A 17,891-nucleotide genomic window follows, 5' to 3' on the forward strand; every position below is an offset into this window, starting at 1 on the left:
AATGTATATAAGTCACATAATAATGTTAAAAGTTTACGCTCTTGTGGGGCTGCATTACTAGCTGTCCAGGGCCGCATGCAGCCCACGGGCTGGACATGCTTGATCTAAGCTTTTCACTAGCTGAGTCAGGTGGCAACATCACATGAATTTGGCGGGAGGGGGCAGCACTGTGATGGGGGCAGGGAAGAGAAGCTGTGCCCTGTCTTACATCCAGCTATATCAGCAGCATTGGAACTTCCTGTGCAGCAGTGTAACACGGTGGGTCCCAGAACACCATTCTGCACCCATTCTGCTGCAGTGGTGGGTGAAGGGAAATCCTTGATGGCCAAGGAGAAGCTGTCACTGATCCCCCTCCCCACTCTAGGGCAGGGCCACAGTGACAGGACAAACCCACGTACAGCCAGCAGCTGCCTGTGAAACAAGCAGGTACATGGGCTGTGGCCATGCTACCAGGACACGTGCCAAGCAGGCAGACTGATGGCAGCATAACCCGCATCTGAGTCAGGGTCTTTGGTGCTGGCACTATCTACAGTTGCTCCATCTACCCAGCACAAGTTGCATCTAGACCTTAGGGCAGCACAGAATCACAGGGCTGGAAGGGACCTCAGGAGGTCATCTAGTCCAGCCCCCTGCTTCAAGCAGGATCAACCCCTACTAAGTCATCCCAGCCAGCACCTTGTCCAGCCGGGACTTAGAAACCTCAAGGACTGGAAAATCCACCACCTCTCTAGGCAACGCTTTCCAGTGCTTCACCACCCGCCTGGTGAAGTAGTTTTTCCTAATATCTAAGCTACACCTCTCCCTCTTCAACTTCTGACCATTGCTCCTTGTTCTGCCATCTGACACCACTGAGAACAGTTTCTCACCCTCCTTTTTAGAGCTCCCCTTCGGGAAGTTGAAGGCTGCTATTAAATCAACCCTCAGTCTTCTCTTCTGTAAACTAAACAAGCCCAAATCCCTCAGCCTATCCTCATAGATCTTGTGCTCCAGACCCTTAATCATTTTTGTTGCCTCCACTGAACCTGCTCCAGCAAATCCACATCCTTTTTATACTGGGGGGGCCCAAAACTGGACACAATATTCCAGATGTGGCCTTACCAGTGCTGAATAAAGAGGAATAACCACTTCTCTAGATCTGCTCAAAATGCTCCTCCTAATGCACCCCAGTATGCCGTTAGCTTTCTTGGCTACAAGGGCACACTGTTTACTCATATCCAGCTTTTCATCCACCATAACCTCTAGCTCCCTTTCCATCGTACTGCTGCTCAGCCAGTCGGTCCCCAGCCTGTAACAATGCTCGGGATTCTTCCGCCCCAGGTGCAGGACTCTACACTTCTCCTTATTGAACCGCATCCGATTTCTTTTGGCCCAGTCCTCCAAATTATCCAGGTCCCTCTGGATTCTCTCTCTACCCTCCAACGTATCTACCTCTCCCCCTAGTTTTGTGTCATCCGCAAACTTGCTGAGGGTGCAGCCCAGTCCCTCATCCAAGTCATTAATAAAGATGTTCAATAACACCGGCCCCATAACCGAGCCTTGTGGCACTCTGCTAGAAACCGACAACCATCCAGATATTGAGCCACTGACCACTACCCGTTGGGCCCGACCATCAAGCCAGCTTTCTATCCCTCTTATAGTCCAAGGAGTACCTGGAGTACAGGGCCAGAAGGGACCCCTGTGACCTAGACCTGTAGTGAGCAGCCTGTGGCCTGCAGGCTGCATGCAACCCATGGGGGTTACATCTGTAGCCTGCACACCCCTTCTGCCCCCTCCCTCCATGCACCAGTTGCACACTGGAGTCCTGCACCTACGTACTCCTTGCTCCCTCCCAGCACTTCTGGAGTTCTGTGAATCAGCTGATTTGTGACATTCAAGCCCTGAGAGAGAGGGGGAGGTAAGTGCAGGGCTCTAGCATCCCAGAGGGTCAGAGGTGTGGGGGAAGGGGGCAGACTGTGCAGCGTGGGCCACCTGCAGATGGAACCCCAATAGACTAAATGCAGCCCAGCACAGGACTTCAATCTTGCAGCCCGTTGTGACAAGGGAGGGCCACACACTACACTTGGTTGCCCGTCGCTGATGTAGGCTGACCTCCTGTCAAGCAGCGGCTCCAGCACTGAGCCATAAATTGCAGAGACAGAAATTCCACTGCTGCCCTTGGCAGTTTGGACAGGTGGTTAGTCACTCTTGTTGTTAAACTCCGGGGCCTCATTTTTAACTGGCACCTGGCTTCAGCTTCCAGCCACTGAACATTTGACTTTCACAGCCACGTTGATGTCCTGCCAGGTGAAGATGGACCCACACATAAGATCTTGAGTGGTTCACATCCAGTGGAAGGGGCACATAGTTCATGACTTCCCAGCTCCCAAGGCCTCTTAGCTGCAGCTTTTGCAGGAAGACTCGCTAGCTTGCAGCTCTGGGACTGCCACCCTGGTGCCTGGGTTTCCTGGAAGCAGAAACCTCTTCCTTTCTTCTCTGAAGATGGCAGATAACAGCAGAAAAGGTTTCAGTGCTTGTGATGCATGCTGACATCAATTTCCAGGGTAACTCAGAGCAATGAGACCCTGCTGCAGCTTTTCATGGGCTCCTGGAATTGCCCCACCTCCTCTTGGTGGCTGTGCTGTCTGAATCACAGCAGCAGCTTTCTCTAGAGTGCTGGCTAAGCCATGCAGGTGCCCCCTGTGATGAGGTGTGACTGCACTCAGGGCTTAACAAGCAAGTGCTCCTTTGACATGCCACAGTACCCTGGTGTTTAACACCTTAGCTGCTTGCAGAGAAATCCTATGCGTCACTGCCAAAAGGAGAACAGTCGCGGCACACACCTACCACTTCAGGGAATCTGGCTGCAACAGACCCATCAGTCCCAACTACTGGGAAAGCTTTCTGTGCTTACTGCTTTGGCCCAAGAAAGAGGCTACCCTTCTATTAAACCTGCAGGGCACTTGCACTGGACATCTTTATTTGGGCTCAGAGCTACAGCTGACGTCTCTGAAGGATGAGTGGCATGACTGCATATCTGGAGCACAGATGCCTGCGAAGGGACATCAGGGTTCTCGCTCTGTGGGCAGGGCAATGGCTGGTGTGCCTAGCCATTCCACTAGGCTCACCATTAACTAGTATCCAGAATGGAAGTGGAGAAGCCGAGGGTCATTCTGCTTGACACAAGGCCAACAGCTAATACCTCCAAGGCTTTGCATCTGGACACAGCTTGGAGCATACTACTGACACCTGGCTGGGTGGCAGCAGGGTACCCAGGGCAGCATCAGTGGGCAAGGGGGATGGCATAGTCCTGCTCATAGCACTACCTGAATGGCAGGAGGTCTCCAAGTTAGGCAGGCTGTAATACAGTGTATGGCTTACCCCACTGCACTGGGGTAGCATGGCAGCAAATTCAAGTCTCTGAGTGCACAGCAATTTAACATGCAGCCTCAGGAGTCTTATGGAATACGCCCAGAGTTCCTGGCCACCCCAGCCTCATGCTGCTGGCTCAACGCTGGTACAGGAAATGGGCACCTGAGGGGTGATCATTTCCTCCCCTGCTACAGGGACAGGGCTAACCTTCCTCCTGGCACGAGACTGGGGCTGGCGTCACCATTTGTACTCAGGGTCAGCAATGTTCTCCATCCAGCAGAGCCCATAACATCCCAAATACAGATCAGATGCACCAAAGAACAGGCTGGGCTCTGCCAGCCCCCCCCAGCATGGGGCCCCCCCGGCCCAGTCCCACCGCCGCCCCCCCGGTCAGTCCCACCACCGGCACCCCCCAACCCCCCGCCGCACGGCCCCCCTGGGTCAGTCCCACTGTGCCCCCCAACCCCCCGCCGCACGGCCCCCCTGGGTCAGTCCCACTGCGCCCCCCAACCCCCCCGTACGGCCCCCGCGGGTCAGTCCCACTGCGCCCCCCAACCCCCCCCGTACGGCCCCCGCGGGTCAGTCCCACTGCGCCCCCCAACCCCCCGCCGCACGGCCCCCCTGGGTCAGTCCCACTGCGCCCCCCCAACCCCCCGCCGCACGGCCCCCCTGGGTCAGTCCCACTGCGCCCCCCAACCCCCCGCCGCACGGCCCCCCTGGGTCAGTCCCACTGTGCCCCCCAACCCCCCGCCGCACGGCCCCCCTGGGTCAGTCCCACTGCGCCCCCCAACCCCCCCGTACGGCCCCCGCGGGTCAGTCCCACTGCGCCCCCCAACCCCCCCCGTACGGCCCCCGCGGGTCAGTCCCACTGCGCCCCCCAACCCCCCGCCGCACGGCCCCCCTGGGTCAGTCCCACTGTGCCCCCCAACCCCCCGCCGCACGGCCCCCCTGGGTCAGTCCCACTGCGCCCCCCAACCCCCCCGTACGGCCCCCGCGGGTCAGTCCCACTGCGCCCCCCAACCCCCCCCGTACGGCCCCCGCGGGTCAGTCCCACTGCGCCCCCCAACCCCCCGCCGCACGGCCCCCCTGGGTCAGTCCCACTGTGCCCCCCAACCCCCCGCCGCACGGCCCCCCTGGGTCAGTCCCACTGCGCCCCCCAACCCCCCCGTACGGCCCCCGCGGGTCAGTCCCACTGCGCCCCCCAACCCCCCCCGTACGGCCCCCGCGGGTCAGTCCCACTGTGCCCCCCAACCCCCCGCCGCACGGCCCCCCTGGGTCAGTCCCACTGCGCCCCCCAACCCCCCCGTACGGCCCCCGCGGGTCAGTCCCACTGCGCCCCCCAACCCCCCCCGTACGGCCCCCGCGGGTCAGTCCCACTGCGCCCCCCAACCCCCCGCCGCACGGCCCCCCTGGGTCAGTCCCACTGTGCCCCCCAACCCCCCGCCGCACGGCCCCCCTGGGTCAGTCCCACTGCGCCCCCCAACCCCCCCGTACGGCCCCCGCGGGTCAGTCCCACTGCGCCCCCCAACCCCCCCCGTACGGCCCCCGCGGGTCAGTCCCACTGCGCCCCCCAACCCCCCGCCGCACGGCCCCCCTGGGTCAGTCCCACTGTGCCCCCCAACCCCCCGCCGCACGGCCCCCCTGGGTCAGTCCCACTGCGCCCCCCAACCCCCCCGTACGGCCCCCGCGGGTCAGTCCCACTGCGCCCCCCAACCCCCCCCGTACGGCCCCCGCGGGTCAGTCCCACTGCGCCCCCCAACCCCCCGCCGCACGGCCCCCCTGGGTCAGTCCCACTGCGCCCCCCAACCCCCCCGTACGGCCCCCGCGGGTCAGTCCCACTGCGCCCCCCAACCCCCCCGTACGGCCCCCGCGGGTCAGTCCCACTGCGCCCCCCAACCCCCCGCCGCACGGCCCCCCTGGGTCAGTCCCACTGCGCCCCCCAACCCCCCGCCGCACGGCCCCCCTGGGTCAGTCCCACTGCGCCCCCCAACCCCCCCGTACGGCCCCCGCGGGTCAGTCCCACTGCGCCCCCCAACCCCCCGCCGCACGGCCCCCGCGGGTAAGTCCCACTGCGCCCCCCCCCCCGTCAGTCCCCCCCGCCGCCCGTCCCACTTCCACAGTTCTCTGCTACCCTCGCGAGCGAGGAGCGCGTAACTCGCCCTCATCACAACCCCGCCCCCCGCCCCCACCTTCCCACAAGCCCCGCGGCGCGAGGCAGCCTTTTCTCGGATCTCGGAAACTCTATCCTCCCCCCTCTCCCCTCCCCCCCACTGTGACGTAATTCCGGCGAGGTATGTACGCGCGCGAGCGAAGGGACTTTCCGGTTCCGGGTCTCGGGCGGGGCCGTGTTAGTGTGCTTCCGGTTCAGGTCAGCGGTTGGCCGCGGCTGTTGTTCCTGTTGGTGGTCCCCGGTTTGGCCTAGAAGCCGCCGCTGCCGCCATCATGTCTGTCCCCAGCGCCCTGATGAAGCAGCCGCCGATCCAGTCCACGGCGGGTGCCGTGCCCGTCCGCAACGAGAAGGGTGAGAGCGGGCCGGGCGGTGCGGGGCGGTGCGGGGCGTCCCCCGGGCTGGGCGCCGCGGTTGCCTGGGCGCCGGGCTCTGGTAACCCGCTCTTCCCTCCCTCGCGCAGGGGAGATCTCCATGGAGAAGGTGAAGGTGAAGCGCTATGTCTCGGGGAAGCGGCCGGACTACGCGCCCATGGAGTCCTCGGATGAGGAGGATGAGGAGTTCCAGTTCATTAAGAAGGCGAAGGAGCAGGAGCTGGAGCCCGAGGAGCAGGAGGAGGACTTGGCTAGTGACCCCCGTCTGCGGCGCTTGCAGAACCGCATTAACGAGGATGTAGAGGAGAGGTGAGCCGCTGCCTGACAGCCCTGCCTCGGGCTTTGTCTGCACTGGTAACTGAGCGACAACTGTCGGTCAGCACTTTTGTCAGTAAGATACTCCCACCCACACTGAGGGGTTTTGTTTGTCTGCAGCAGAGCAGTCTTGCTGACAGAAGTGGTGTTCACACATTCACTGGCCACGGTAAAACTTTGTGGTTCCCTGGAGGGGTGTTTAAACACCTGTGAATGCTGAAAGTTTTGTCGATTAAGTGCAAGTAGAGACATAACTTACAGGCAACCGTGTGCTTTGCTGCTGGCAAAGCAAATGCTGTTAATAGGGAGTGGAAGTTTTTAAGTGGGGAAAGATGCCAACAATCAGAGTTTTACGCTGCCCGACTTCTGGTGACACAACTGTGTCCCAGAAAGCTGTGTAGTGTAGATATAGGTTTGTTCAGAAAAACTATGCTCACCTGCGCTGATACACACTGAGAGCTGTGGCTTTACAGTCACCTTTGTTATGTTCTCAGCAGAGTTTCTCTCTGTGAAAAAATTTACCCTTTGGAGCTGATTCTGCCAAAATACTTTTCAGAGCACTGTGTAAATAAAAATTGAACGTATGCAGAAATACATGAAAAGAGGTGTTTTTTTAAAATGTTATCTGTACCTTGGTTGAGTCAATTGTAGGGAATGAATTTTTCAGGAGTATAACCTTTTCTATTCTTCCTACATCTTAAATTGAGAAGTATAATGTGGAAAAACAGCTTTATGCGTTATCACAAGTAATTTTTTATGAGTAAGGTTTTATTTAATTCACCTCTAGTCAGTAAGGGTGTGTTTGCACAGGAAGGTTATTTTGGAATAACAGCCACTATTCCCAAATGAATTTAGGAGCGTCTGCACAACTCAACTGCTATTTTGAAATGATTTTGAAATAGTGGATGGCTTATTTCAAGTTGTAAACCTCATTCTATGAGGAATAGCACCTATTTCAAAATAGATATATTGGAATAGGGGCTGTGTACACCAGGAATAGGAGCTGTTTTGAAATAAGCCATTACAGAATAGCTTCTTCTGAAATAATGCCGCCGTGTAGATCTAGTATTTTGGATTAGAGACCCTGAAAACAGTGATTCCAGGGGTTCTAATCTGAATTAGGCTCTACTGTGTATGTGGACACGCTATTTCGGAGTAAGTTTTGCTTATTTTGGGGCTTCCCTATAGTGTGGACGTGTTATTCCAGAATATCTTACTTTGGAATAACAACGCTGGAATAAACTATTCCAGAGTAACGCTGTAGTGTAGACGTACCCTAAGTCATACCTGTTAGGAGTCATTGGGTTAGTTCTAATGTTGCCTTAATCTGTATAATTGTTAACAAAAAAGCAGGATACCAGTGAAATCTGCATTTTCTGTAATCGAATGAACCAGAGTGTCTGTTTCTAAGAAATCCACGTACTGCATCTTAAATGGCATCAGGTAAAGTTTAAACCAACCTTCTGAGAAGAAATGTTACTTTTTCCAAACTCTGCTGCCATAGTTCTGACCACAGCCCAAGTGCTGAAATTGTCAATTAGAGTAATCCTTGGTTTATACTGTAACATCATGTTCCTAAGAACTATGATTATATTTAGGACATGGGTGGGTCTGCCCATGTTTTTTTAGTTATTTGTATATTTGAAATTAAGACATGTTCAGTGTGGCATGTTGAGCTGCACCTTTGGTGTGAGTACTGGAGCTGTAATATTGGGGTCTGGAGAGTCACGACAGGGCCATTGTGGGGTTGGAATTGTTGAGAATTTCTGGTTGACTTGGATGTGTATGTGTGGGGACTTCAGTTTTAAGTTCCCTAGAGCGTTTAGATAGGCCATGGCCTATGGTCATTGCTTTATGGCAGTTGAATTGCTGTGAAATGTTAACTGTGGTGTCTGTGCATAGACTGGCAAGGCACCGCAAAATTGTGGAGCCAGAAGTGGTTGGAGAAAGTGACTCAGAGGTGGAGGGAGATGCCTGGCACATGGAACGGGAGGATACCAGTGAGGAGGAGGAGGAAGAAATTGATGATGAGGTATGTGCAGACCGATGCAAATGTGCTGCAAGCACCCATTTCCCAGGTGCGCTCAGCTGAGTTTCCAGAAGGTGGGGTCTGGCTTTCTGCAGCTTGAGGCAATACCAGATCTATGGGCAGATGGGACTGGCTAATACCTGGACACATCTGAAAAAGGTTAAAGGTTGGTCTACAGATGGTCTTGACTCACCATTTGGGTTTCATAGGATAAGAAGGATCCCACTGATCAGTAACTGATTAAAAAATAAGAAACAAAGGGTAGGAATAAATGCTCAGCTCCCATACTGTAGGGAGCTCAATAATGTTGTTTCCTCAAACATCTGTACTGGGTTGTGTGCAGTTCAACATATTCTTTAATAATCTGATAAAGGAAAGAGCAAGTGACGTGTCAAATTTTTCAGAGGATACTTAATTATTCTGAACAATTCTGTACAGAACTGATTGCGAAGCGTTACAAGGGGACTTCACAAAACTGGTGATTGGGCAACAAAATGGCAGAACTTATTCAGCAACTGACAAGTGCAAGCTGTAATGCACGTTGAAAAAAATTCCTAATTTACACATGTAATAATGAACTTTAAATTAGCTGTTACCATTCAAAAACTTGGAGACCTTGGGGTTTGTTCTCTGAAAATTTCATCTCAGACCACATCTGTGGCCAAAGAAGCAAACAGAATGATAGAACACTAGAACAGGAAGGAACCTCGAGAGGTCATCAAATCCAGGCCCTTGCACTTGTGGCAGGACCAAGCACCAAGACCACCCTAACAGGTGTGTGTTTAACCTGCTCTTAAAAATCTCTAATAATGGATTTCCCATAATCTCCCCAGCCAATTCATTCCAGAGCTTAGCTTCTTATTGGGGTAGTTTTCCTAACATCTCATCTAAAACTTCCTTCCTGCAATGTATGCCCAGAATTCCTTGCTCTATCATCAGAGATTAAGGATAATTTTTTTCTTCATTCTTCTTGTCATGTCCTCTTTGTCTGCTCTTTTCCAGACTAAACAAACCTAGCTTCCCTCATGGGACATGTTTTCCTGACCTTTAATCATTTTTGTTGCTCTTCTGTGGATCTTCTCCAGTTTGCCTGCATTCTTTCTTGAAACGTGACCTCCAGAACTGGACACTGTGCGCCAACTGGAGCACTATCAGCACAGGGTAGAGTGGAAGAATTATGTCTGGTGTCGTACTTACAACACGGTTAATACGTCCCAGAATGTTTGCTTTTTTGCAAGTGTCACACTGTTAACTCATAGTGGGCCACAAACTAAATATAGCCCCTAGATTCCTTTCTGTGCAGTACAGTAGGCCCCCGACTTATACAAAGGTTGTGTTCTTGGCAACCCTCTGTAAGTTGAATTTTCAGGTAACTCAAGGAGTTAACCTGGAGCAGCGGGGAGCAGGGAACCAGACTTGTGGGACCTGGGAAACTGACCGGCAATGTGCTGGACAGTTTCCCGGATCTCACCAGCAGAGGAGAGCCAGGAACCTGACTGCCACCCCTGACAGGAGTAGTTTCCCTGCTCCTATCAGGGATGGCAGCCTGACTCTCAGTTGCTGTCCCTGACAGGAACGGTTTTCCCCACTTCTGTTGGGCGGCAGTTGCCTTAACCTCAACTTGGTTGCGCATATCTTGGGAGTTTACTGTGCTCCTTCCTAGACAGCCTTTTCCCATTTTATATGATTGTTCCTTCCTAAGAGGAGTAGTTTGCATTTGTCCTTATTGAATTTCATCATCTCTTCTCAGGGGACAGGACTTGATTACCTCTCGAGGTCTCTTTCGGTTCTAGTGCTCTGTGATACTGAGAGACCATTTCTCTGGTTTGTCCAGATCATTTTGAATTCTAATGCTATCTTCCAAAGCACTTGTAGCTCCTCTCAGCTTGGTATTATCTGCAAACTTTATAAGCCTAATCTCTATGCCATTATTGAAATCAATGATGAAGATATCGAACTGAACCAGTCCCAAAAAGGATTCTTGCAGAACCCCACTTGTTATGCCTTCTGGTATGACTGCAAACCATTGATAACTACTCCCTGGGAATGGCTATCCAGTTATGCTCCTCCACTATAGTATCCTCATCTAGATTGTATTTCCCTAGTTTGTTTATAAGGAGGTCATGTAAGATGGTATCAAATGCTTTACTAAAGCCTAGGTATATCACATTTATTGCTTCCCCCTTAACCACAGGGCTTGTTTATCTTATCAAAGAAAGCTATCAGGTGGGTTTCACGTGATTTACTCTTTACAAATCCATGCTGTTACTTATCACCTTATTATCTTCCAGATGATTGCAAATGGATTTCTTATTTGCTCCTTTATCTTTCCTGGCCCAGTAGTTAAGCTGACTGGTCTGTAGTTAGACCAGAATGTGAGGAACTATTAGGCATGGAGTAGGTAAGACAGAAAAATATCATAAAGCCACTACACAAATGCTGGTATACTCACAAATGCTGGTATACTGTGGATAGTTCTTTTTGCCCATCTCAGGACAGAGTCCATCTACAAAAGGCTCTTAAGCATCAAGGATATAGACCTGTTTCCAAACAAAAGGAGACTAAAAAGATTTGGGCTGCTAAGTTAGAAAAGAGATGATCAAGGGATGTGCTTATGGTCCATAATCACAAATGGTGTGGAGGGAGTGACTAGAGAAGCATTTTCTACCCTTTAGGCTAGCACAAACAGCTTATGGAATTAAGAGGCAGAACACTTCCTACACACAACATGAACTACTTTTTCACTTAGTGCACAGGGAAGCGTTGGAACTTGCTGACATTGGACGTTGTGAAGGCCAGAAACAAAACTGGGTTTTAAAAACCCTAAGTACACCACCCTACATGAAGGTATCAGTGGCTATTAGCCATGATGGTAAGGGATGCAGTCCCTTGCTCTGGGTGACTGTAAACCTCCAACTGCTGTAAAGAGGGTGGGGAAGATGGGTGGCTCTCTCCAAAGCTGCCCTGTCCCACACACTCCCTGAAGCTCTGATACAAGCCACTGTCAGACAGGATACTGGCCAGCATGGACTGCTGGTCTGGACTGGTCCAGAATGGCAGCTCTTACATACAGATGTCTCATCACTGGCTTTGCTGTGGGGAGGGCACCATGGCAGAAGCTCCCTCTAATGCACACAGTGAGGTATGCAGATTGGTGGATCCAGGTCTGGCTTCTGTGGAACAAGGAGTCAATGCTGTTAACACCAATAAACTCCATCTCTTTCGCCCACTGTGTGAAGGCACTGAATGGCCTCTGCCCCCGCAGGCTGTGCCTGGGGCAAACATCTTTCCCTGCTCCCCTGCAAGAAAATGGGGGCAAACAGAAGAACAGTTTTGCTGAATCCTGCTGGTTTGGTGTGTATGTCAATTAGGAGATTGAGCGTCGTCGTGGGATGATGCGCCAGCGAGCGCAGGAGAGGAAGAACGAGGAGATGGAGGTGATGGAAGTGGAGGATGAAGGCAGGTCCGGGGAGGAGTCTGAATCTGAGTCGGAGTATGAGGAGTACACAGACAGTGAGGATGAAATGGAGCCACGCCTCAAACCTGTCTTCATCCGAAAGTAAGTGACGCCCCTTGCTGTCCTGGGGGGAGGACTGGCTCACACCTGCGCGCGGGCAGAATGCCAGAGAGATGGACAGTGTGTAGCCGTCCATGGGACGGCGGTGCTGGCGTTCCAGGCACTGCACATCTGGGAAAGCAACTGGTGCACATGCTAATAGCGCCTGAGAGTGAGTCTGCTGGTCAGGTGCTGGCTTGGCTCAGCCGTGCCGCCTTTGCCTGTGTAGTGGAGCACCCTGCAATGACTGATTGCAGTTGCTGGTTTAGAGGTCTGAATCTGCAGGGCACACACGCTGGATGGGGCCAGAGTCTTTGTGGTGCCAGCTGTTACTTTTGGGTGGGGGTCACTTGGCAGTGAAGTACAGGTGCCACCGGAAAGGGTTCTTTCCCCACAACAGATCTGGGAGTGTGAGGTGCCACTCCGGAAGTGAAGCAGGTGTGCCTAGAGCAGCACCTGCCGGGGGAGGGTGCCAGGGAGACACTGACTGCAGAGCGTGAAATAGCCAGGGCTGGCATGGGACACTGAAAGAGTGGGCAGGTGCAGTAGGAGTGGGACAGAAGCCTGCGATGGCCTCTCTGTTCCAGGAAGGATCGAGTTACAGTCCAGGAACGAGAAGCAGAGGCCATGAAACAGAAGGAGTTGGAGCAGGAGGCCAAGCGGCTGGCCGAGGAGAGGCGGAAGTACACACTGAAGGTACTGGGGTCTGACCGTTGGGCAGCATGTCTGTGGGAGGGAAAGGGCAGGCTGCCTCAGCTCGGTCCTCTCTGCAGATTGTGGAGGAGGAGACCAAGAAGGAGCTGGAGGAGAACAAACGCTCACTGGCTGCACTGGAAGCGCTTGACACAGATGATGAGAATGATGAGGAGGAGTATGAGTCCTGGAAGGTGCGGGAGCTGAAGCGCATCAAACGGGACCGTGAGGAGCGAGAGGCGTAAGTGCTGCCACAGCTTGGGCCAGAGTGTCTCTAGTGCCTGGCCCAGCAGACAGCATTTTCCACTTCCCATTCCCCCATGGCAGAACTGAGGGCATTGTGGGGTGCAAGGGCTTGAATGGCATCTTGGAGCTGGACTCTCTGGCCAGGGATGTGAGTGGGATGAGCTTTCTGTCCTACCTTGGGCGAGTGGTGTGGCTCTGATGGGCTTTGTGCCTCCTGCACAGAATGGAGAAGGAGAAGGCCGAGATTGAGCGCATGCGGAACCTGACCGAGGAGGAGCGACGCGCCGAGCTCCGAGCCAATGGCAAGGTCATCACCAACAAGGCAGTGAAGGGCAAATACAAGTTCCTGCAGAAGTACTATCACCGTGGAGCCTTCTTCATGGTGAGTGATTCTAAGGGCAGCCACATCTGGAACAGTGCATTCAGTTCTGGGTGCCTCAGGGTTGGTTTAGAGCAGGGATTCGCAACCTGTGGGTCAGGACCCAAACATGGGTTGCCATTAGATTTGTTAAAGGTTGCCAGCTGGGCAGTTCCCAGCAGCATATGGCTGTTAAAGAAGCCATGGGCAGTTTCTTAACACTGCTGCCTCAGGCAGATATCTAGCAATAGAGAGCTGCTGGAGAGGACAGTTATCTCTATCACTAGAGATAGCAATTACCTTATGCTTGAAAGCTTAACACTTGAGTTAACTGGTTTTAACAACTGTTAGCAGGAGGGCTGGGGGAGCCACCCAGCCTAGCAGCCCCATGAAGAGGCTAGGGGAGGAGAGGGAGTGTCTAAGTCTGGGAACAGTTTGGGGCTGCTGGGGGATGTGGTGGTGGTGGTGATGGCAGCTCGGGGCTATTTTGTGTCCAGCTCCTGGAACATTTAAAAAATTGCCATGTGGCCCCCAGTGAAAAAGAAAGTTGGAAGCAGTCTTTGTAATGCATAAGGCAGGAGTGTCCATGTCCTTGATAGTTGTAGTGATCCCAGGCCAGCCACTTCATAGTCTCTGGCAGTGATTGTCACACACACCTGTCTCTTTTGTCCCTCTTCTCTTCTATGTAGCTGATTTCTCAGCTTTCATGTTTTTGTTTGTGACTCCCCACCAACCCCTCCCACCTCAGAGTGTGGGGTTTAAGCCGGGGCAGGGGGGAGTGGTTTGAGGATGAGTCTTCCCCCACCATAACTCAGATTAAGTATATAATAAAATAAACTATAATAAACAGTCAAAACAAAAGCAGTCCAGTAGCACTTTAAAGACTAACAAAATAATTTCTTAGGCGGTGAGCTTTCATGGGACAGACCCACTTCTTCAGACCATAGCCATACCAGAAGAGATCTGAAGTGGATCTGTCCCACAAAAGCTCACTGCCTAATAAATTATTTTGTTAGTCTTTAAAGTGCTACTGGACTGCTTTTTTGTTTTGATAGTATATAGACTAGCACGGCTTTCTCTCTGTTACTATAATAAAGTGTTTTTATTAATGTATTTTCCCTTCTTTACGGAATAACGATTAATATATAAACATGAGGGGCCCAATTTTATATTCATCTCAGGTGCAAAATTAGCTATTACGGCACTGCTCTCCCCAGCCCCCATTTTTGAATTGCTTTGGGTTACCAGGCCTTCCTGAATTGTCAAAATGGGTCCCCGCTTGGAAATGGTTGGGAACCTCTGGCTTAGAGGAAAGAACTCAAGGGTACCACTGCATAGTGGCCGCAAGCCACAGGAATGTGTGTGATGGATTGACGGGGGAGGTGATTTAGCACGGGGCTGAAGATGAGGCTATACTAAATAAAGGGAGATGGAGGCTGAACACCAGAAACTTTCTTGATAGTGAAATTGACTGTCACTTGACCTGCTGGTGGCTGTTCTCCTGAATCCATTAGCACCTCTCTAGTAATGGCTGACAGATCTACCTGGATGGCTCATAACCATTTGATCTCTTATGGCCTCAACCTTGTTCCCTGGCATTGAAGCCCATCACCTGGGTTGGTGTGCATCTCCCCCCATGTGTTCCATACAACTAGATCTTGCTGCTGTTCCCTCCACATCATCTGCTGGGCTCTGTCCTCACTTCCCACTTCACCGCAGTGACAGCGGCCCTATGCTGCCTCCTGCTCCCATACAAAGTGCTGGGTCCACAATCCTTTCCCTGCCCCCTGCATCCTTCTGCTGGTGCCCTTCTGCCAGCTCCCAGGCAAGCTTGTCACAGCTGTCAGTGCCCACTCAAGTTGCCTGTTCTGTCACTTCTATCACATCGTTAAAACTAGTTTTGTCCATCATTTCATAGGCAGTTCCCTACTACTGCTGTCTGCAGGACAGCCCTTCTGCCCCTCCTGAAATTCACAAAGCCCCCAGGCTCAAGGGACCAGGAGCAATGTCTGCACACTTCCCCACCCTCCCACTTGCAGCAGAACATGGAGGGTACTTGAGTCTGATTTAAGAAAGAGATTACCAATGGGCTCCCAGTCTAGCAGCAAAAGTAGTAACAGGTCAATGGCTGGATGTCAAAGCTAAAAGTGAGCTTGGAAGTAAAGGCCTTGAATCTGATGATGAAACCCTGGCTACCTGCTTGTGGCTGGTTGTCTTGTGTGGCTTAGGATGTTTCCCTTATACGCTCATCCTCCAGGGCAGGAGAGAGAGGGTGAATGGGGGGTTTGTTGCTTGGTGCCTCTGCCAGATCTGAACAAAGCCCTGAAATATGGACTGTGAGTAATTATGTTCTAGACCCTAGGGATGGACTAGATGGAATTTGTCTCCAGTTTCAGATTCTGACCAAAGCAGGGAACCCTGAGCGTGGTCACCAGGACTCCGTCAGCTTTGCTGTGTCGATACAATCCCTACCTGGTTCCTTGGGGGCTTGATGTAAATGATGCCACTTGTCCTTCCCTCTGTAGGATGAAGATGAGGAAGTGTACAAGAGAGACTTCAGCGCCCCTACACTGGAGGATCACTTCAACAAGACCATCCTCCCGAAAGTCATGCAGGTGTGTGTGCTGGAGATGAGCTCATGGGAAAAGGGGGGGTTCAAGCTAGTGGGACCTTGGAGGGCACCTGTGTGCTGGGGTGACATGGAGACCTGGTCCATAATGGGGCAGTGGTGCTGTGTACTTGGAGGGGAGAAGTTCTGCTTGCATGACAGTGTTGCTGCATAGATTTTTTTTTTTTTTTTTCCCCCCAGGTGAAAAACTTTGGGCGCTCTGGGCGGACCAAGTATACACATCTGGTGGATCAGGACACAACCTCCTTTGACTCTGCCTGGGGCCAGGAGAGCGCACAGAACACAAAGTTCTTCAAGCAGAAGGCAGCTGGGGTGCGGGATGTCTTTGAGAGACCATCAGCCAAGAAGCGGAAAACTACCTAAAGGCATGCCCAGGACAGTGTTGTGCTATTGACTGTAGGGCAGAACGGCACTTGTCTACCACACGTTGTGAGCGTTGGGTCAGGAAGTGCTCCTGGCCTGGCCAATTTGCTCTCCTATCTGTTGAGCTGGGGTTGCATCTTTGTGCTCTGGCACTGAGCTCTCACCATCCTGCCTGTTGACCTGGCCCCAGGGAAGGGCTCACGCTTTTGACCTGGCTCAACTGGAATTGGAAGAAAAGTGCAGCCTTGGCCTAGGCCAGCCAGATCCAGTGCTGAAGGGCTTTGCTCCCACCAGCTGTAAAGGAATAGACAGCTTCCTAGATTCCCACTCCGAGGGCAGCAAACCCCCAGTTCCCGTGGAACTAGCAGCAGGTTCCTACAGACTGCTCCCAAAGCATCTCCCCATCTCTGCAAAACACCCCATTTCCTGTTGGGAAGGTAGTCCCTATTTGTCCCCTGGAACAGCAGGGATAGTCAGCTCTGCCCTACCTGAGGCATTGCCATCCCTTTTGCCTAGCCCTCTGCTTGGCTGGAAGTCCCATACCTGGACAGTAGAGCATGGGGCTCTACCAGATACAATATGGGTTTGGATTAAAAGCTGTTTTTCTCACAAAACTGGCAGTGCTGTGGGTCTTTGGGGATGGCTGAAAGGAGGCTCACTTCTCCCTGTGCTACAGAGTTGGGTAGGTGAACTCTGGCTCAGCTCACTAAACCTGCTGCTGGGACACAGATCAAACTGAGTGAGGAGGTGACTCAACAGCAGTTCTCTCCTGGCCTGCCTCCTACATCTGAGTAACCCAGCACTGCTTCTGCTTGCCCTGGCAGGGATTCTTTGCTGATGCCTCATCCTTGCACTTTTAGGCAATTAGAGCTGCAGCCCACTGTCTCCTCCAGAAGCAGTTTCTGTGCAGGTGTCTTACACCCAAGCTGGCAGTGCAAGCAATAAATACCAGTTCCCCATGATCTGTTTTTGGCCACAGTTGAAGAAAGAAGGGATGCTCCCTCCCTTCAACAGTTATTAAAGAAGGTATCACTAAACTTTGCAACTAGAGAGGTCCCTGCCCCTCTTAGGAGCTAGGATGAACGCAAGACCCTCTAACAGGGCACAAGTTGAAGCTACTATTTCCTCTAACCATTCAACTCAAGCATGCCTTTAAGATCCCTGCCAGGGCTGCTTACCTATTTTGGTAACAACCAGGCTTCCCCAGGGGCTTCAGTCAGGTGGTGGGGCCTGATAAAGCAGCCTGTGAGGCCTTAAAACCACTGACAAGCAACTCACCAGGAGAAAGTCCTGCTCTGATTCAGGTAGAACATCCCCTTCAGTTAACTCAGGACATATCAGAGACAAAGCACCTCTGGGCTTTCAGGCCCATATAATATAGAAAAAGTCTGCCCCAAAACCATGGGAATAAGAGTCAACAAAACTGAAAGACAATATTAAGTGAAACTGCTAGGCTTAATGGGGCAAAGATGGAAGACAGCAGAGCTCAGACAATCTCCCTACATGGACCTAGAAAGCTAGCTAGGACCTCAAGCCCGTGACCTAGGTGGATGGGAACACGAAGGAGACGGGGAATGAAATTCACATAAAAGAACCATTTAGCAGGGTGAGAATATTACCTCCACACTCCCTTTTTGGGAGGTCAGCTATTCGCTGAAGAGCTTTAAGTGAACATTGCACTCAGAAAAAGGCCCCTCAGCTCGGTACTCACTACCCTCATGACCTTTACAGGTTGGATTTGTCTCACTTCTGACACCAGACCCATTGCTCAGCCGTGCGAGCAGACATCCATCCACAGAGCATGCTCTAATCA

The 17,891-nt window shown here is 52.6% G+C and overlaps 1 protein-coding gene across 1 annotated transcript; it reads left to right on the forward strand.

The window, feature by feature from the left end:
• The first annotated feature begins 5,695 nt into the window (after positions 1 to 5,695).
• On the forward strand, positions 5,696 to 16,692 carry MFAP1 (microfibril associated protein 1). The gene is made up of 9 exons (XM_075007089.1): positions 5,696 to 5,869; positions 5,979 to 6,198; positions 8,107 to 8,236; positions 11,605 to 11,792; positions 12,377 to 12,485; positions 12,563 to 12,723; positions 12,951 to 13,110; positions 15,612 to 15,701; positions 15,896 to 16,692. The coding sequence occupies exons 1-9, from the start codon at positions 5,791 to 5,793 to the stop codon at positions 16,076 to 16,078; spliced, it is 1,320 nt and encodes a 439-aa protein (XP_074863190.1). The 5' UTR covers positions 5,696 to 5,790; the 3' UTR covers positions 16,079 to 16,692.
• The last annotated feature ends 1,199 nt before the right edge of the window (positions 16,693 to 17,891 follow it).

This window comes from Carettochelys insculpta, chromosome 12, assembly GCF_033958435.1.
Source record: "Carettochelys insculpta isolate YL-2023 chromosome 12, ASM3395843v1, whole genome shotgun sequence".
NCBI lineage: Eukaryota > Metazoa > Chordata > Testudines > Carettochelyidae > Carettochelys > Carettochelys insculpta.

Excerpts from the sequence above, each read along its gene's own strand:
- MFAP1 (XM_075007089.1), top strand. The coding sequence starts at position 5,791 with ATGTCTGTCCCCAGCGCCCTGATGAAGCAGCCGCCGATCCAGTCCACG. Across the intron at positions 6,199-8,106 it reads AACGAGGATGTAGAGGAGAG|ACTGGCAAGGCACCGCAAAA; the intron begins GTGAGCCGCTGC and ends GTCTGTGCATAG. Across the intron at positions 13,111-15,611 it reads ACCGTGGAGCCTTCTTCATG|GATGAAGATGAGGAAGTGTA; the intron begins GTGAGTGATTCT and ends TTCCCTCTGTAG.